Source organism: Otolemur garnettii, unplaced genomic scaffold (assembly GCF_000181295.1).
Source record: "Otolemur garnettii isolate 467f Iridium unplaced genomic scaffold, OtoGar3 scaffold00011, whole genome shotgun sequence".
Taxonomy (NCBI): Eukaryota; Metazoa; Chordata; class Mammalia; order Primates; family Galagidae; genus Otolemur; species Otolemur garnettii.
This window is the reverse complement of record NW_003852406.1, coordinates 11,740,055-11,761,116: the sequence shown is the minus strand read 5'-3', so window position 1 is coordinate 11,761,116 and position 21,062 is coordinate 11,740,055. Positions and strand designations below refer to the sequence as shown.

At 44.9% G+C, this 21,062-nt stretch overlaps 1 protein-coding gene across 2 annotated transcripts in view; it reads left to right on the top strand.

Moving 5' to 3' along the window:
- The first annotated feature begins 3,641 nt into the window (after nt 1-3,641).
- The window catches only part of MYO1E (myosin IE), a 229,500-nt gene continuing 212,079 nt past the window's right edge, over nt 3,642-21,062 (top strand). Inside the window, exon 1 of one of the 2 annotated variants that reach the window (XM_003784390.3) lies at nt 3,642-4,081. In XM_003784390.3, coding sequence (XP_003784438.1) covers nt 4,079-4,081 — 3 coding nt within the window. In that variant the 5' untranslated portion in view covers nt 3,642-4,078. Of the gene's footprint in view, nt 4,082-15,773; nt 16,067-21,062 lie in introns of those variants that run through there. The other variant, XM_023509954.1, reaches the window with a different exon arrangement.

Here is a 21,062-nt window from a genome sequence, read left to right as displayed (position 1 = left end):
AAAAAAAAACAAAAACAAAAACTCACAGGTAGTTAAGTGGAAAAGCCAGACTTCAAATTTAGGTTTAAACGAAACCTCATAATCTAAGCATTGCTTACACATAAAAATTTAAATATGTATTATGCATTTTAATCTGGAAAAAAATATAATGTTATGAAAAATGAACACAAGCATACATGTTATCAGTGTCCCACCTACTTGAGTTGGGAATGCCTCTTAAAACTGGAATGAGGGCTCAGTACCCATAGCACAGTAGTTACTGCGCTAGCCACATTCACCAAGGCTGATAGGTTCAAACCTGGCCCAGGCCAGCTAAACAACAATGGCAACTGCAGCAACAACAAAAAAATAGCTGGGCATTGTGGCAGGTGCCTATGGTCCCAGCTACCTGGGAGGCTGAAGCAAGAGAATCACTTAAGCCCAGGAGTTGGAGGTTGCTGTGAGCTGTGATGCCATGGTACTCTACTGAGGGTAGAGTGAGACAGAGTGAGACTCTGTCTCAAAAAAAAGAAAGAAACTGGAAAGAGGCTGGGCACAGCAGCTCACGCCTGTAATTCCAGCACTCTGGGAGGCTGAAGCAGGTGGACTGCCGGAGCTCACACAGTTGAGACCAGCCTGAGCAAGAGCAAGACCCTGCTTCTAAAAATAGCCAGGTGTTGTTGTTGTGGCAGATGCCTATAGTCCCAGATACATGGGAGGCTGAGGCAAGAGAATCACTTGCAACCCTTGCCTCCTCTCTCCTCCCCCATCTCTCCTCGCCCCTCCCCCTCTTACACCCAAGAGTTTGAGGTTGCTGTGAGCTATGACACAACAGCACTCTACTGAGGGGGACAGAGACTGTGTCTCAAAAAAAAGAAACTGGAAAGAAATTATTAGGGAAAATAAAAGTAAATATTTTAAAAAATGATTTAAAAAATCTCCAATGATGATACAACAAATACTCTCAAGGTAGTTTTTGAAAAATATAAGACTCATAGATTGTCAATGGATCATGAACAGATTTTTTTTTTTTTGGCTGGGGCTGGATTTGAACCTACCACCTCTGGTCTGGGGCCAGTGCCCTACTCCTTTGAGCCACAGGTGCTACCTGATCATTAACAGGTTTTCAGTGTTTCATTGTTTCCCTGGGTTAAACTTGGGAAAACACATGTCTTTGCCTGTATACCTTGAAGCCATGTCAATCTGACCACTAATAGGTTTGGCCATGGACGGGACAGTGGCTTAGGCAATGTGTCATTTCCAACGTAAGTATTCTGGTGTTACTAATGAGCCCAAATTTCCCTTTTGGCAGTCTCTGTTCATTAGTCCTAAAATAATTAGTAGTATTTTGAAGCTGCTAAGCTCCTATGCGATACGGAGTGAGACTTACCTGAGAATTTCATGAGTCACATCTCTATGTACCCAGGCAACGCCTAGTACAGAAGCCACACGGTTTACTTTCCAGTTCAAACTGCATACTGCTGCCAGATGATTTTCCTACCCTGATCTATAGGTCCCAACATTGCAGTTCCTCACACAAAACTCCTGTCCTTTCTCATTATATTGGCTTCTTTCCTGTAATTATTTATTGTTACAAACGTAACATACGGCACTTCCCTTCTAAAATTGTAAGCTCAGCAAGGGTGAGGACCAATTGCACCTCCACTGTCTAGCCATATCTACCTTAAGGTAGGCATTCAGTTATACTGTTGCCCAACTACGTGAATGAATATTACAAGAATTTGGACAATATGACTCTCTTTCATTTTTTAAAGTGTGAGATAATTCACATACCATGATTCATCCTTTAAAAAATGCACAAGTTGGGTCAGCGCCTGTGGCTCACGCAGCTAAGGCACCAGCCACATATACCTGAGCTGGTGGGTTCAATTCCAGCCAGGACTGACAAACAACAATGACAGCTGCAACCAAAAAATAGCTGGGTGTTATGGTGGGCGCCTGTAGGCCCAGCTACTCAAGAATCGCTTGAGTCCAGCAGTTGGAGGTTGCTGTGAGCTGTGATGTCACAGCACTCTACCCAGGGCGATAGCTTGAGGCTCTGTCTCAAAAAAATAAATAAATAGAATAAAACATAAAAATAAAAAATGCACAAGCCAATGGTTTTTAGTATATTCACAAAGTTGTACCATCATCACCACTATCTAATTCCAGAAATTTTTCATTACCTCAATAAGAAAATGAATAGTATTAGCAATTACTTCCATCCACCCTCACCCCCAGCCCCTGGCAAACCACGAATCTACTTTCTGTCTCTATAGATTTCTCTATTCTCAACTTTCATATAAGCAGAATTATATAACATGCGGCCTTCTGTGCCTGGCTTATTTCACTTACCACGTTTTTGGGGTTCATCCGCGTTGCAGCCATGTATCAGTACTTCACCCCTTTTTATGGCTGAATGGTATTCCGTTGCATGGATATACCACTTTGTCTCTCCCTTCCTTTTTAAACAAGATGACTTTAAAAATTTTTTCAGATTGACAGGAGGGTACGAATGTTTAGGTTTCATTGTTTTATTTCTAAGGTAAAGTTCAAGTTGTAGTCGAGTCCTTCACCTAGGGGGCGTGTCGAGCACGCTCACATTTTGCACCTTAGGAGAGGTCCCGCCAATCACCCTGCCTCCTCCCTCCGCCCCCATCTCTCCTCGCCCCTCCCCCCCAGACTTGTGTTTGTCTTTCGTGTGGGTGTGTAGTTGTTTATATATTGGTTCCATATTAGTATTAAGTACATTGGATGCTAGACAAGATGACTTTTAACAACCTTCCCAACTGTATGATCTTATATACAAGAGAAGAGCTATAATCGAATTTCATAAAGTAAATCATAGTTATCATCATGCTTCATAGTTTTTCTATACCTTGAAGTTTTCAAATTTTATCTTCTACAGATCCCGGAGGGCGGGGTGGCCTGTTGTGACCCACCAAGGTTACTTCCACAGGGTCCCCCCCCCCCAATAAAATCAGACTCCCTACCTTTATTTCAGGATTCCGCTTTACCTTCTGTTCCTTGTGCACCTGATTTCCTGAAACTGCACACTCTGGGATAATGCATTCTCACAGTTCTGATTGTTTTCAACAGATAACGTGTTAAAGGAGGTTGGAAGCCGTTTCTTTCCACCTCTCCTTCCCCTTGTCCCTGCTCATTACCAGTGCAACTTTTCTGCCATCAAAACCTCCAAAAACAAAAGAAAAAAGTAGCCAGAAAGCTTTCTTTGTTTTCTAAGGAAATTCAGGTAAAAAGGAGGGGTGAGGGAAATGATATTTTTGACTTTCCTTACAATCCAGACGTAGGAAAGAAAAAAGGATTTCCTTTGGGTTGCTGCCACGACTCTGATGTTTTATGCTGATAAAATATTTCCTCCTCCAAAAAAAAAGAAAGTTCTGAGAAAATCATGCCACTTCAGCTTGAAGGCTAAATCTACTCTAACTTTGTGTTTAAAAAAAAAAAAGTGAAAGATTTGCTTTTCTTTCACTGAGAGGTTTCTTCCTAACAGTTCAGATCTTGCCGCCAGGCGCGAGCTGGGTCCGCAGCGTCTTTTGCAGGGTGGCGGGGAGCAGGACTACAGGATCCAGAGGGCTTTGGAAACTGCAGCAGCTCCAAGCTTGTTGGCTACTACGGTTTCCCTGAGGAGTGACGCTGCGAAAACAAACTCTGATTGGTCAGGCCTGAGCTGAATTCTCCATTTATGGACAGATTGCCCGGTCCGAGCCGAGGCTCAGCCAGAGGAGTACGGATTAAGTGGCTGGAAAGAGGAGCGAGGTTAGGGAACTAGCTAGAGGCGCGGAGCGCATCGGACTCACCTAGGCAGCGGCGAGCTCCGGGTCCGAGTGGACTCCTGCGCCCGGCAGCATGCACCCCGCCTGCTGAGTCGCCCCGGTCTCGACCTCACCTAGCGCCGCCGATCCCGCCTGGATGGAGTCCCCTCTGGGTTCCCATTGGCTCCTGTGAGTGCTTGGGTGTCGGGAGCCTGTTTTTGGCGAGAGGAACCAACTTTTGAAGTTCGCCCAGGAGACTGCGTTCCAGCCCCAGCTCGCCGGCAGCCGGACCCGGCGGAGGCGCGACCGCGGCGCAAGTCACCATGGTGAGTTGGCCGCGCTGCGTCCCAGGACGTCTGATCCCGGGATGGGGCAGGAAGCCCCTGCGCGGGGCACCCACCTTGGGCGCGCTGCCCAGGCCAGGGGTGGAGAAGGTGGACGCGGGAGTAGGCACGTCTCGAGCTCCTATTTCCCCCTACTTTCCGTGAACCTGGGCTGGGGGAGAAGGAGCGAGGGGCCAAGGAAAACTTTCTTTCAAGTCGCTTTCTGCGTCGCGAAACTTTTTGTGGCCGGGTTGCTATGGCTGCCAGCTGTCGGAAGCCAGGGTGTGGGCACATCTGTTTTCAGGGGCACAGAGTCGGAGGGGATCCCTTTCTTCCAGCTGGGAAGGCGGGCAGACGCCCGTGCCCCTGGAGTCCTAGCCTGCGGGATGATTGCGCCGTCGCCTGCTCCCTGTGTCCCCTCCCGCCCGCCGCCTCCTCCCCGCCCGCGGGCAGCCTCCCGGGGTGACTCCCTCCCCGGCGCGGTTCCGCCGCCCGGCTGCGCCCGCAGCTGTCCCGCCTGGCATCTGCGCGCCGGCGGGGGCGGCCCCCGGCCTGCCCTGGCGAGGGGTGGCGCGGGCCGCACAAAGGCAGGCGGGGGCGCCAGGTAGCGCGAGCACCTGGCGGTGGGCAGGCTGCTGAGAGTGAAAGTGAGCCTGACCTGCGCGGGGAGCCGGCCGCCTGGGTCTCCGCGCCGCGGGGGCCGGGAAACGCCTCCTGGGGAGGGCCCCAGCGCTTCCCGGGCGCGAGGTGGTGGGGTCTTCGCGCGCCCACAGTGCGCTGTTCGCAGGAGAAGTGTTCAGAGTTTCACGCTTTTTGCTCTGTTCCATTTGGCACTTTGGGGATACTACGTATATGAAAGTGGCATCTTCCTTCGGTGACTTTTTGGTGACTTTCCTACACCCCCACGCCCCAGCCTAGCGACACTCCTCCTCCCTGCTCTAACCTTAGCCACATCCCTTGGGCTTTGGTGTGGTGTACTTTTCTTTCCGAGGCACAAAAGCAGGGTCTCTATTTTGAGACGACTGGCAGTCCATCAGGAAAAAAAAAAATCTACTACAAAACTTCATAGTTTCCCCACGCGCTTCTTTTCACATAATCCTGCTTAGGTGGATGAACTAGTCCTCTTCTGGTTTGTTGTTTTTTTAATGACCGTGAACGTGAAGCTAAGTTAAAATGGTAACCAGCTCGGCGCTAATTTAAAAATCTACATATCCCGCCTGGCCAGACTGAATGTCTCCGAGCAAAGGCTGATCGCACCTTACGTACAGAGCTCAGACGCAGCCTTTGACCCAGCACTATTTATTTAAAAGAAATGATTTAAAATAAACAACAAAAAACCTTTGAAAGCATCCCTGATTAAAGCTTTTTCTTTTCACATGGTCCAAAATTAAGTCACCTTTGTCCCTCGGAGACTACTTTATATAAAAAAAATTTTTTTTTTCTCTTCTTTTAGTTTTAAGGTTTTGGAAGCCAGTCGGCTCCACATTATTTTTGGAACCCCTACGGAGAACCGTTCACATTGGGCATGGCTTTGGGTGACGGTACTGCCCTGGGCTTCTGGCCACTTGAATTTAAGCAATGCTATAGTTCCAGTACTTTAGAATTGCTGTAATTATTTTCCATGGCTCAATATTTCTAAAAAAAGAAAAAAAGAAAGAAAAAAAATCAATGTGTTTATGTCAAGAGCTTAAAGAACCTTACAGAATTTAAATACTTGAAAGGTACCCTGAGAAAATTAACTTCCTCTCATGTAAACTGAAATGCTGAGCTGACTGAAAAATGAACTAGGATCTTTGTTTTGGAGACCTGGGAAACTCCACCTCCTCTGTGGCCCCATTGCAGGTGAAATGGGTGGTTGGTCCAGTAGCTGCCCAGGAGGCTTGTTTGGGGGAAGAGTTACTTCCAGAGTCTATGGAGGACAGAGTTGACTTACCTATTGATGGGCTCCCTGCCAGGGGAACAGATGGGCAGGTTGTGCACTGCCAGGTGACTATCTGCGCATCAGATATGGTTGCTAAGGCCACCGTTCCCTGACAGAAAAGTTCAAACAGCTGGCTGTCCTGAAATGGGAAGTGCACCTGTGAGAAATCTGCCAGATCCTGAGTAATCTGCCCCAAATTAAGTGAATCATTTCTTTCCTGACTTGAAAACTTGCATTTTCTTACATAGGTGACGTTGCCTTAGAACAGAGCATCAACATCGTCAATAATCTGAAACTCAGGTTCTAATATTTAATGTTTATATAATACTCTATTGGCCGGGTGCAGCCACTGGTGCTTGTAATCCTAGCACTCTGGGAGGCCGAGGTAGGTGGATTGCTTGAGCTCAGGCGTTCGAGACCAGCCTGAGCAAGAGTGAGACCCCGTCTATGCAAAAAATAGAAAAACTAGCTGGTGTGATAGCACAGGCCTGTATTCCCAGCTACTCAGGAAGCTGAGGCAAAGGGATCACCTGAGCCCAGGAGTTTGAGGTTGCTGTGAGCTATGACTCCATGGCACTCTACTCAGGTGACAGAGTGAGACTCTCTCAAAAAGGAAAACAACCTACTCTGTCAGGCTAAATGAAGCTTCATTTTGTGTTCCACATGTGTCTAGGCCTGCCCTCAGCTATTTAGAACAGGAAAGGAAGGGACATTACCTTCAGTGGGTGTGGCTGAGAATTAGCTCAGAGAGGAGACTGTAATTCACAGGTAGGCCCTAGGCCAGGTTATAGGGAGGCTTGTGCTGTAACTTCTGTGTGAGTGTGAAGTCTTGCAGCATGTTAGGGAGGCTCTCCGTCCATATCCAAGGTACTACCAGAGCTCAGTTGTGACTCAGAGGTAGATTGCTAGTTCCTGACTCATGAACACAAGGTACAGTTCAACTCTATCTTCTTCCTGAAAACTCACTTTGGGGTACTTTTTCATCTTGGGGAAAACTAAGAACACTACCATGCAATAGTTGTTTCTGTCTTTTTCCTTGGGAGACTTGAAGAAGTGAAAAAATAAAATTTTAGGGTACACATTTCGGAGAGTACAAAAAGCTCTCTTGGCTGGGCACCTATAGCTCAGCAGCTAGGGCACCAGCCATATACATCAGAGCTGGCGGGTTCGAACCCGGCCCAGCCTGCCAAACAACAATGACAACCACGACCAAAAAATAGCCGGACATTGTGGTGAGTGCCTGTAGTTCCAGCTACTTGGAAGGCTAAGGCAAGAGAATGGCTTAAACTCAAGAGTTGGAGGTTGCTGTGAGCTATGACAATACAGCACTCTACCCAGGGTGACATAGTGAGACTCAAAAAAACCCAGCTTTCTCTACTTTAATTAATAGTAATACACATCTATGGTTTCCTTTGTAGAATCAGGCTTTATCATCTGCAAAGGAAGTTCTACTTTTGTGGCTATAACCATTTTGGACTATCTGATGAGCTGAAACCCGTGCCTATTGATCTGCTATGTGATTTGTTTGTTTATTTATTTTTGAGACAGAGCCTCACTCTATTGCCCAGGCTAGTGTGCTGTGGCGTCATAGCTCACATCAACCTCTTGGGCTCAAGTGATCCTCTTGCTTCAGCCTCCTTGAATAGCTGGAACTACAGGTGCCCACCACGTGTTGGACTAATATTTCTATTTTTTAGTAGCAACGGAATCTCACTATTGCTTAGGCTGGTCTCCAACTCCTGAGCTCAAGGGATCCTCCTGCCTCTTCGGCCTCCCAGAGTGGTAGGATTACAGGTGTGAGCCACGGCGATCCACTATATAATTTGGACCTAGAAATTGTGACTCACAAAATTTCTATGAATTAAATATGCAGAAAGGTTTGAACAAATCTAAATTGGCCATCACCTCAGAAAATGCTCAAGATATGTTTCCTTTCCCTTATTTGTATATTACTTGTGAGTATGTAGATGTGACACAGAAAAATACACACGAATAGACTTAGGAACCCAGAAACCTGATGGATAGCTGACTATAAGGTAGATAAGTTCCTTTGGGGGAAGGCATGGCTTCTATTTACAAAGTCTGGAATCCATTTCAAACATATTCTCTGGGAAGGTAACCTGGTTCCTTTCTACTGATTAGAATATCAGATTGCCAATCTGGCCAAAACAACACAATACCGCAGAAACAAAAAACGGAAAGGACTGGGATAAATCACAAGAAAGTTTTGATGGAGGCAAAGGGTCAGGGAAGGATTTAGTTCCTTGGACATTAAATAGGGGCGAGTGTGAAGGAGCCATCCTGGTGGGAAATAATTTGGCCAGCCCAGGGTTTCTCTTTGGAGAGAAACCCAGAGGGTCAGTGGATACAGCCAGATGGAGAAGTGTAGAAAGCTGAGAGTTGCAGGAATTTAAAAGCCGCCTTCCCCACAGCCTGGCCAGGGGCTACAGACAGCTTTATCAGTGGGGGGTATGGGAGGGAGGCTGATCTCTAGAGAATACCTTTGGAATGCCTGTCTCATCTAAAAATCACCACTCCTTCACCTTGGGTCATGCTTACATTGATCCTATTATCAATTTGTTTTGTTTTGTTTTTCCAAAAGAAGCTAGAAATCCAGATTTTTATGCCATATCTGCCAATTTTATAAATGTTCAGATCATCACTGAGGGACCGAACACAACACCCTTGCACCATCAGCGGTTTGCAGCCACTCTGTGTACATTTTAGTGTGGTGTCTCTGGGAACCACACTGCTTCCTCCCATTTACTCACCAGCAGGGACGTACATCTTAGCCACATACCCAGTCATGAGTTTTTATTGATACACCCACACCTTCCCACTGGGCCGCCCTAAAGAGAGAGTTGCTTGGTATTTTTAGCCCATGGAACCTCTAAGCTACTAAAACAGGGAAATCTGCATCCAGCTGCTGCTGTCCCAGGCTCTAAACACAAGTGTAGGATGATGGTTCCATGAGGGGTGAGGCTGCAGATTGAACTTCTCTTTCTCTTCAACTCACTCTTCCACTGGAAATGCCCTGGCCCCCAGTGCTGCATGATGCAAACCCCTTTTGTGACTCCTCTCTTGGTTGACTTTCATGCATTTGTGTCTGTTTCAGGAGATATCCTTGGGTTATCTTGGATAGCCTTGATGACTTGGAATACAACATTTTGCTTCTGTACCTTGTATTGGCGTGTCATCCCATCCTGTGAGACTCAAGGAGAGTGCTTTGTGTTTCCTGATGAGATGGGGTGGAGGCCTCCTTACCTAGTAGTAACTTGTGAAAGCTCTTTTCATCCGCTTCAAAAAGTAGAAATATTTTAAAGCCTCTGTACAGGAGCAAGACGTTATGAGCTTTATGGTGGGCTATATAGTAATTATGAACAGTAATGAATGATTTTACAAGTTTGGGTCATCTACTTCTTTATTTATTTTTTTTTGCAAAGATGCAGCTACTTGTGTTTACCAAGATACACATATACATATACATAATTCACCATTGGGAAACTTATTTTAATCACAGAGTATACATAAATGTATAATTATATACATGTGTATATATACATAATTCTCCATTTATGTATAATTTTTTTTTTTTTTTACTTTGCTGGGGACTTGATATTTACAGAGCAAATAAGGGCTAAAGGTTAAATGCCAAAGGTATTAAAAATAAACATCTCAGCCTATGAGCACATTCTCATAATAATGGTAAACAAATTGTGTTTTGAATTTCAACTTCAGAATTTATTTTGGCAGAGATGAAGGGTTTTTGAGCATCCTAGCAAAGTATTTTTTTTTTTAAAACATATCTTTATTAACAGCCACACTAGAGAGAAGTAGAGCTATAAAAGCCATCCCTAAAATAATGGCATTGAGGCTGGGTGAGGTGGCTTACACCTGTAATCCTTGTACTCTGGGAGGCTGAGGCTGGTGGATCATTTGAGCCCAGGAATCTGAGGTTGTTGTCAAGGAACTCTACCCGGGGTGAGAGTGAGACTCTGTCTCAAAAAATAAATAAATAAAATAATAGCTTTGGCTTTGACAAGCCATAGAACTTTTTTTTTTTTTTGAGACAGAGCCTCACTTTGTTGCCCTGGGTAGAGTGCAGATAGCTCACAGCAACCTCAAACTCCTGGGCTGAAATGATCCTCCTGCCTCAGCCTCCCAAGTAGTGGGGACCACAAAACACCAGCCACAACGCTCAGCTAATTTTTTAATTTTTTGTAGACATTTCTGTTGCCTAGAGTGGTCCCAAACTCCTGGCCTGGAGTGATTTTTGTGCTTAGGCCTTCCAAAGTGCTAGGATTACAGGCATGAACCACCACACCCGGCCTCATACAACTTGAACTGTACATGGGAGTTAAGTCAGCCTCCCTTCTGAGTTGCCACCATGAGAATGTGATTGCCCTTGTCCAAAGCACTTCTGAATAGTTGTTGATGAGCTACGTAAGAATAATCTATTTTTTTACTTCCTTTATGACCTGAAATGTTACTGCCCAGCCTCTTCACCCATCTTAGCCACCAGACTTTGCACTGGCTCCTTCTCAGCTTTTTCCAGAAGTCACATTCTGCCTCAAAGGTGGAAAAATCGGCCCTACAGAAGATATGAAATATCATATAGAGCAGGTGGTGGAGGCTGAAGAATAGTCCCTCTTACCGGTAATAAGCATGAGAACGGCCCGGAAGGGTGCCATTCTCTGGTGGTTCGGATGAGTTCTCATGTGTTTGTTAAATATTCACATGTAGTACTTGAAAATCATAGGCTGTATGGTAGAGAGTAAAACCTAGGCTATGTTGTAGAAAGGCCAGCGCAAAGCTTAAGAATCTTATCCTCAATTCCTGTGCTTAACTTCATAGAGTGGTCCAGAGAGGTTAAGTGACTTTTGAAGTCTCATGACCTGTTTTTGGCCGAGCTAGTGCCAGAATCCCAGTGTTCTGATCCCAGTGAATAAGGTTCTTCCTGCTAAGTGGTGGTGGATTAGAGTCTGTTTCCTTCAGAGTCTAGACATGACCAGGTAGCTTTCTTTCTGGAACCCTTCAAGAAAGCTTGCTTGGAGATGGAAGGTTGTTTATGTTTCTTTCATTACTCTGTCCACTTTAAGAGATTATAAGAAAGAAATTTAGAAGAATTCACCCATACTACCACTGCACCCTAACACAGTAATTATTTTTTATGTCTTTAAGTTTCCTTCCAATCTAGTTAAACACATATTGTTTTTATCTAATTATAATTATGGGGCAAATACACAGCCAGTGCTCTATATATTCCCACTTGTTATTTATTGTATTTTGGTGGCAGCATAATAATCTCATGTAGCCTGATTACCCAGACTGAGTTGTAACTGTATGGAGACTTCCTGAAATGTGTACTTGGAAGACTTCCTCCTTGTAGCCACTGGACTGCTGTCATCATCAGTAATGGCTGGCTTAGCCTTCTCTGGCTCCTGAGGTGTGCAGCCCCTTTGTGGCATAGGACTAGAGCAGGGTACACACTCCACATTTCCAGGTTCTAGCTCCAAGGTGTTCCCTGAGGATTCTGGTATTGGCACTCCAATGGGTGACACCAGTGAGTGCTCAGGGCTCTGGGTCCAACTTGGCAAATGCTAGTGGTCCTACCAGAGAACTGAAGCCGTTGGAGATGGGTGGAGAGTTTGAACTCCAAAGTGGAGAAGACCCAGCCATGGAGGTTGGCACTCCTGCTTGGCACACAGGAATCCTCACAAATACATGGCCAACTGCTGGAAGATCCAAGATAAATTAGGCACTGCCTGTGCTTTTGAGATACTGTGTCTAGTGGAGAAATAACAAAGGGCTTCCCCATACCCTGTTTCAAGCAAGCACCAATGATGATTTTTGGTGCCATTTCACAGATAAGAAAATCAAAGTGAGCCAGGTATGGCAACTCACGGCCATAATCCTAGCATTCTGGGATGCCAAGGAGGCAGAAGGATCCCTTGAGCTCAGGAATTGGAGCCAGCCTGAGCAAGAGTAGACCCCATTGCTACTAAAAGTAGAAGAATTAACTGGGTGTTGTGGCAGGTGCCTGTAGTCCCAGCTATTTGGGAGGCTGAGCCAGGAGGATCACTTGAGCCCAAGAGTTTGAGGTTGCTATCAGCTAGGATGATGCCATGGTACTCTAGCCTGGGTGACAGAGTGAGACTGTGTCTCAGAAAAGAAAAAAGAGAGAGAGAGAGAGAGAGAGACTGGGTGTGTTGGCTTAAGTCTGTAATCCTAGCACTCTGGGAGGCCCAGGTGGGTGCGTTGCTTGAGCTTACCAGTTTGAGACCAGCCTGAGCAAAAAGTCGAACCCCTGTCTCTACTAAAAATGGAAAAATTGAGGCAAGAGGATCGCTTGAGTCCAAGAGTTGGAGGTTGCTGTGAGCTATGACACTATGGCACTCTACCCAGGGCAATAGCTTGAGACCCTGTCTCAAAACTGTAAAAAAAAAAAAAAAAAAAACCTCTTAAAAAAAAGAAGAAAGAATTAATGTATAGTAAGGTAAAGAGAATCATTCAGAGCCACACAAATTCATATGTAACTAACCAGATCTGCTAAGTCCATGCTCTTTAAAAGCAATTGAATAAATTATTTCTAAAGTTGACAATTCTAAATCTAAGCAGCTATATAGCATTTCACATACTCCCGAGGGAGGATAAGACGGATTAGAAAATCATCTGTTTTATTTGATTTTACTCAGTAAAACTAGGGTGGCATAATTTAGACTTAGAACATGGTCTGTTATGAATAGTAAGGGGCTGGGTTTTAATTACCTTGTTTGGGGACTTTGCTATAGAAGCTGGACAGTGTTCCACTGGGGAGTAAGCATAAAAGGAAAAGAAAGGCCTACTAAAAAGCTCTCCCATTCTAATTAGGTTAGAAAACAGAAAATAAGGGAAATGAGATAACCAGAGAGATCTGACCCTTTAACTCTTACAAACATGACAGAGAACAACAACAAAAAAATTAGTCTCTAATTGTTAGTCTCTTAGTAATTTTTTGGTACGAGCAGCATTTGATGTTGACAGCAAACATTACTTGGTAGTAGAATGTTTTGGAGAGCAACATTACCTGATTCTAAAGAATTTTCAATTAAAAAAAACAGGGCTGTTTCTTGGTGTCCTAGGTAGATGCCAACCTTTGTTACAGAAAATTTTGGATTTGAATACAGAAGCATTAAGCTGTTTTAAGAGTGAAAGGGCAGGCTTGGTGCCTGTAGCCTAGCATACAGTGCCAGCCACAAACACTGAGGGCTGTGGGTTTGAACCCTGCCCAGGCCAGCAAAACAACTGCAACCAAAAAATAGCTAGGCATTGTGGCAGGGGCCTATAGTCCCAGCTACTTGGGAGGCTGAGGCAAGAGAATTGCTGAAGCCCCAGTTTTTCTTTTTGTTTTTTAGAGCCAAGTCTCACTTAATCACCCTTGGTAGAGTGCTGTGGCATCACAGCTCACAGGAACCTCCAACTCCTGGGCTTAGGCGATTCTCTTGCCTTAGCCTCCCAAGTAGCTGGGACTATGGGCGCCTGCCATAATGCCCAACTATTTTTTTTGTTGTTATTGTTGCAGTTTGGTCATAACGCCCAGCTATTGTTTTTGTTGTTGTTGTTGCAGTTTGGGCAGGGCTGGGTTCAAACCTGCCACCCTCTGTATATGGGCTGGCGCCCTACCCACTGAGAAACAGGAGGCACCCAAAGCCCAAGAGTTTGAGGTTGCTGTGAGCTGTGATGCCATGGCACTTAACCCGGGGTGACCATAGTGAGACTCCATCTAAAAAAAAAAAAAAAGTACTTAAATAAAAAGAGTGAAAGGACAGCTTCCTGGAAGGCTTGGGAATACTCTAACAACTTCAAAATGATGGCAATTTTCCTTCCCCCGTAAGATTATCAGATAAACATTTCTAATATTTGGATTGCAGGGTGGTGTTCTAAGCCCCTCTGTGAGCATGTTGGAAACTACTGACCTGTTCCCTGACAGCATTTGTAATAGCACCAAAACAAAAACAACCCAAACAACCAAAACCAGGAACAATATAAATGTCCGTTAGTAGAGACATAAGAGAAACATATGTGGCTTCCATAGTATGTGAGAAAATGGTACCAATATGGATAGGTCTCACCAAGGTAGTCTCTGAAGAAGCAAGTAGGAAAATGCATATATGAAGCCATCTGGGAAAGATTTCAGGCCTAGCCCAGTGGCTCACACCTATAATCCCAGTGTTTTGGGAGTCAGGGGCAGGAGTATCCCTTAAGCCAGGAGTTCCAGACCAGTGTGGGCAATACTGTGAGACCCTGACTTTATACAAAAAATAAGAAAAATTTGGTGAGCACCTGTAGTCTCAGCTACTTGGGAAATTGAGGTGGGAGGATCGCTTGAGCCCCGGAGGTCAAGGCTGCCGTGAGCTATGATGACACCACAGTTCTATATCTTAGGCAACAGAGTGAGACATGGCTCCCGAAAAAAGAAAGCAAAGGCAAAAACAAAAACCACAAAACAAGACTATATATATTATTTTGCACTTTCTACATTTTATATATGAGTATATGAGTACATATCATATATTTATGTACATATTATCTTAAAATAAAACTTCATAGTGGGCGGTGCCTATGGCTCAAAGGAGAGGGCGCTGGCCCTGTATGCTAGAGGTGGCGGGTTCAAATCCAGCCCTGGCCAAAAAACATAAAAAACAAAAAATACTTCATAGACTAGAAAGATACATGAAAGATACATGCCAAATTCAAAATACAGAATAGGAGCTGAGCATGGTGCTCACGCCTACAATCTCAATACTTTGGGAAACTGCGGCGGGTAGATTGCTTGAGCTCAGGAGTTCGAGACCAGCCTGGGCAAGAGTAAGATCCTGTCTCTACCAAAACAGAAAAAATTAGCTGGGCGTGGTGGCAGGCACCTGTGCTCTAGCTACTCAGGAGGCTGAGGCAGTAGATCACTTGAGCCTAGGGGTTTTGAGGTTGCTGTGAGCTGTCATGCCACCACAGTGAGACTCTGTCTCAAAACACACACACACACACACACACACACACACACTGAAAACAAAATATTGATTGGGAGAGGAGGAAAGGGAAACCACTGAGTTAGTAGACTAATATCAACACTATCAGTCATATCTTGTTTGATTTCTATATTAAAAAAGAAATCCAAAATAGTATGAGAAGTTCTAGGCAGTGTATAGACAGACATTTCTTTGTTATTCTGTTTCCTAACTAATTTTTTTCAATTAAGAAGAACAAATGCATATAACCACACACAATTCTTCATAGAATTTTAGGAGGTTCACAAACCCCTAAAGGCCATACAATAGCATTTCAAGAGTTATAAAGCATTGTCTTAAGTGAATATTAGGGAGTTTGGTCCATTTTGGATCTATGTCAGGTTATCTTAGTGACCGCTGACATAAAATCCAGTCAGTAGTGAGCCCCACTGACTGTTGCATAAAGACCCATTAGGAGCCATGTCCTCCGATGTTCCATATATCTTGGCATCTCTGAGTCATCTTATTCTGCTGTGTTGTGTCTGTCATCCCAACCTTTGTGGTTTAAATCATTAACATTTATTATTTCTCGTCATTTTGTGCATTGGCTGGGCAGGTCTGGTCTCAGCGCGTCCGTCCAGTCCCTGTGGTCAGCTAGTGGCTTGGCTGGGAGTGGACTTCTGGGATGGCCTCACTCCCATGTTTGGGAGTTGGCCCAGTTTCAGGTGGCGCAGTGGAGATGACTTGGCTGCATGTCTCTTGTCATACCAGGCTAGCCCCGGCTTGTTTACATAGCAGTGGTCACACTGCAGCGTTCCCAAGAACAGCGAGAGAGCGCCAGCTCCAGTGGACAAGCATGTTTTAAGCTCTGCTCGCTTCATGTCCGCTGCTGTCCCTGTTGGCCAAAGCAAGTCAGTGTAGGAGAGGACTACCCAAGGGATACAGTTCCCCAACTCAACCTTTTCTCCATCAGCCTTCCTTGGGGAGTCCACTGAGACAGGAGTAGATTCCATGGTCGCTCAGGTCTCCCCTGGCTGAGCCTCTGAACCCCTGTGTGCAACAGAGAAGCCAGCTTTGCTCCTGGTACGTCCACTGCTATTTTCGCAACACGTGAGAAATTGGAACCTTTTGTATTGCTGAATTGTCCTTTTGTATTGCTGAAAACTCAGTGGGATTCTAAAATTGCTAAATTCTGTTTGGGGGGGGAGGCAAAAACAGAAGCTAACCAAGCGAAAAATAATTTTCTATCTGTTAAAGGGAGCTCTGTAAAAATAGCAAACGGTTTATATCAAGTCCAGACGAATTGTACCAAACCAGACTGGTCGAGATGGCCTGTTGGCAGAAAGGTGCAGCTCATCCTTTCCGAGGTGGGGATGATCCTCTGGCTGCCTCATTTTGCTTTTTCAGCCAGCTCTGCATTCTCCGTGTGGAGAAAGACATTTCCTCACCTAGACAAAAATACTTTTTCTCTTTGGTTGAAAGTCATGTCTTTTGGGCAGTAGGATGGTTCCCAAAATAACCCTGTGTCAATTCCATCTTCTGTGAGCCACAGACTTTGCTGTCTGGGGGCTCCTCAACAAGATGTGAATCGAGTTGGGTTCGTTTCGCTTTGTGCACAGGACTCAAAAAATCCACCACCCCACAGATCTGTCCCTGTGACCTTCTCTCTCTGGAAAATGTAAAACTATACAAATGAGAGAAAACTAATTCCCCAGCTTTCACAATGGACAGCCCATGGTCTGTCTTCTTTCTTTTTTTCATCTTCCTCTGGTTTATTTTAAAGCAGATCTTAGGTCCTGCATTTCATTCATAAGTATGTCCATATCATAGTGGCTTTTAAATAAAGTAAAACTCAGCATGAACTGCTCTTTGGACTGGAAGAAAGAGGCGTGTCTCAGAGAACCAAAGTAAATACCCACTTTTGGTATTTTTTTTTTTACTTATTTCTTTTTTTCTGAGTCAGAGTCTTGCTCTGGGTGGATTGCAGTGGTGTCATCATAGCTCACTGCAACCTTAGATTCCTGGGGTCAATCAACCTTCCTGCCTCAGCCTCTCCAGTAGCTGGGAACACAGGTGCTTGCCATGACGGCTAATTTTTCTATTTTCAGTAGAGTCAGGGTCTCACTCTTGCTCCGGCTGGTCTCAGACTCCTGAGATCAAGCAGTCCTCCTGCCTGGCCTTCCTCCCAGAGTGCTAGGGTTACAGGCAGGCCCTTTGGCTTTTTAAAGGAGGGGCTTTGTATACAGAATAATGTAATAGTTTTTCAGCCTTTAAAATGGCTAAGATCATGTGTACAGAATAACATAGACATCACCAGCCACTGAGGGGACTTCTTTAAGCTTGGCCCCATGTCACTGGCAGGAGCATCTGGCAGTGAGATCTTGGCATTCAGTGTCTTGGTGCGCAGGACAGCGTGGCTCCCCCACGCTATAGTCCTATCCTGGCTCTTCTCAGGCCCTCCCTGTAACTATAAGTGCTGGAGTGAGTTCTTCCTTATCAACTCTTCATTCTTCCTCATATGCACCTGTATCCTGGTAATGGCTATAAAAAATGATACTTGTTTCTTTCAAAGGTCAGATATACTTAAATACAGACTACCAAGATGAGAAATATCCTGGAGAACCCTTGGGGGTGGGTTCTAGGAAATTGTATGTGTCCATGTTTATACATATATATAAATAACATATGTATATATACAATTTTTTTCCTGGAGAGAAGATTTATAAATCCCAAAGTGGTCTGTAGCTTCCTGGGACCACCCCAAATGACCTCCAAGGTCCAGAGAGTTTACGTGTCCTGACCTAGGTCCTTGGATCACTGGCCAAGTGAATAGCAGAGTTGTCCCTAAACTACAACTCTCTAGACCCACAGTCTGGGAATCCTGGTGCTAAGCCTGCTTTTACTGAAAATGTTTGAAATTAAATACAATCAGGCATTAGAGAGAAGGGAGTTTGAAAGTGATAAGTTAAAATAATTTTTTTGTACAATTCTCAAAGACCCTAAGCTAATAAGATAGATTAAGGGCCTGTGGTCCCAGCTACTTGGGAGGCGGAGGCAGGAGACTTGCTTGAGCCCCGGAGTTGGAGGTTGCTGTGAGCTATAATGCCACGGCACTCTACCTAGGGGGACAGCTTGAGGCTCTGTCTCAAAAAAAAAAAAAAAAAAAAAGATAGATTAAGGTGAGGCAAGGGCAGGCAGCATTTGCTGCCAACTAACTTGGTTTTTCAGAACAGGAGTAAAGCGTAGAAATAGAGTCATAGCCTTGGTCCTCGATTCAGATTTTTATATTCTCCTGTGATCACAAAGAGAAATGTATCCAAGACAGATTTCAAATATAAAACAGGGGCAGAATGTTTTGACTTTATGTAAATAATTGAAAGCCCGTTATTTCCCTGGTGAGGATTCATTGATGTTAATTGTGAATTAATATTTCCTAATTGAGGGCACATGAGAAGGAAATTGCAGGACTTGAGCTCCTGGACTCTGGAGCAGATTTGGGTGCTTCGTGTCTATTATCTACAATAGAGCTTGGGGTGTGGAAAAGGGGATAGCTTTTTCAGTCCTACGCTTTCTCTCACCCACACCCCGCCACCTCCTCCAGCTGGTGTTTTGTTTGTTTTTTTTTCTTTTCCACAAGGCCACTTGTCCATCCTCCACTTGCAGTGTCCTTGGGATGAGGAGGAGGGCGAGAGAAGGCAGGAAGAAGTTTGCACCTGCTCTGAAGTGAGGAAACATAATGAAGGCCACCAAACAAAGGGCAGCTCCCTCTTTCCCCTGCCTGAAGCTCATTTCATCCTCCTCCTTCCAGCCCTGCTAGCACCTCTCCAAGCAAGAGTGGAGGGAAATGTGTCAAGCATTGTTCGCTCTGTGGGGACAATGAGGCATTGTCCTTTTCATGTGGTCATGAATCAGAGTCTTCCGGTTTTCTTAGCCGCTGCCTTTGCATTTAAGGGTCAGTTGGCAAAGGCGGATTTCATATGCTCTGATATCAGAGATAGTGAATTGCAACTTTGCACCACCTGCCAAGGCCTCTGGTTCCACCTCTTTGCAACTTTCCAAGGCCTCTGGGTTCCACATCTGCTGTGTGGCTTCAGCCTACCTATGACTTCGCCTTTCACCTAGATCATCTGACCAAATTCAACCCCTTGTGTTCCCCTTACAGGCTTGGATGTTCTTCACTCTCTGCTTGTGTTTGGCTAGAATCAATTCCCTCCCCTTTCACATCCCAGTGATCTAATTCTTCTTTTGGGCCAGCCCCAGTTTCACCTTTCTGAGTCTCAGAGTTTAAAAGTATGTGCGGTGGCTCATGCCTGTAATCTTAGCACTCTGGGAGGCCAAGGTGGGGCCTTGAACACTCTGGGAGGCCAATAGCATGGGAGGCTATTCGGGAGGCTGACGCAAGAGGGTTGCTTGAGCCTATGAGTCTGAGGTTGCTGTGAGCTATGACACTATGACATTCTACTGAGGGCAACAACAAAAAAAAGGAGCATCTGTGGAAGGCAGTAGAGAGCTATTTTCCATCCTGACAGCTTTTCTTCCCTGGAACAAACCCCTTCCCCCCACAACCGTTTAGGAATCAGTGAAGAAAGACCGTTCTCCCAGAAAGCAGAATCTGTTCTATATGTTGCCAGTGATTTCCCCTAAGTGTGGATATTTAGGAAATAGGCAAAGATAATAAGATGGGAAAAGGAATAGAAAGGATTGACATGAGATTTTGCAGCAGTGAGACAATATGCTTCAGTTTTGTGTGTAGTTTTGGAGGCCAGGTTGAATTCAAATATTTAAAAGGTGATCCCAGGCAGTGCCCGTAGCTCAGTGGGTAGGGAGCCAGCCACATACGCCAAGGCTGGCAGGTTCAAACCCAGCTGGGGCCTGCTAAACAACAATGACGAGTGCAACAAAAAAGTAGCCGGGCATTGTGGTGGGTGCCTGTAGTCCCAGCTACTTGAGAGGCTGAGGCAAGAGAATCACTTAAGTCCAAGAGTTTGAGGTTGCTGTGAGCTTTGATGCCAGGGCACTCTACCCAGGGTGACAGCTTGAGACTCTGTCTCAAAAAAAGAAAAGAAGAAAAGGTAGTCCCCAAACTGGTAATGTCAAAGTGTCCTCATGAAATCTTCATACTAGAACTCATAAAAAAAAAAAAATTGGTAGATTTGCACTTTTTTTTTTTCAGTTTTTGGCCAGGGCTGGGTTTGAACCCACCACCTCCGGCATATGGGGCCAGCGCCCTACTCCTTTGAGCCACAGGCACCACCTGATTTGCACTTTTTGAGCTTTTTAGAGTATGTTTTCCCTGCTCAGCCCCGAGTGGCTGGGTGAGGTGTTAAAGTTCTCTAGAAGTATAAGGAAAATAGCCTCCAAATGTGAGCAGAAGGAGGGAAACAGGGAGTGGTCCAGGGAACCTGTGGGGTTTGGAATGATATATATGATTACCAGTTAGAATATTTGGAGTGAGGAAATTTTTTTCTCCTTTTTTTTTTTTTAAAGAGACAAAGTCTCACTTTATCGCCCTCAGTAGAATGCTGTGGCATCACAGCTCACAGCAACCTCCAGCTCTTGGGCTTAGGTGATTCTCTTGCCTCAGCCTCCAGAGTAGTTGGGACTACAGGTGCCCGGCACAACGCCCGGCTATTATTATTACTATTATTGTTATTGCAGTTTGACTGGGGCTGCGTTTGAACCTGCCACCCTCGGTATATGGGGCCAGCGCCCTACTCACTGAGCTACAGGTGCTGCCCGCGTGAGGAATTTTTTTTGCATTAAAAAAATCAAACTTAATTGGAAAAGGGACACAAAAACTGCATTTAGGAGATCAACTGGACCACAATCATAGTAGATACATTAAATTAATTTCAAACAGAAAAAAAATCAAACTTAATTTAAAGAAAAAATCAGAAACTGTAAGAATAATAGAGCAAACCAACTTTTGAAAAAAGACTTCTGCACCTTGGTGATCCCATTTAATGGAAGTGTTGGAGAAAAATAAAGGACATTTAGCTGCAGGAGTTGTGAGTTATCTACAAATTTAGTCATCTCAGGAGTGGGAGAATCTTTGGGTCATTTCTTTTTTTTTTTTTTT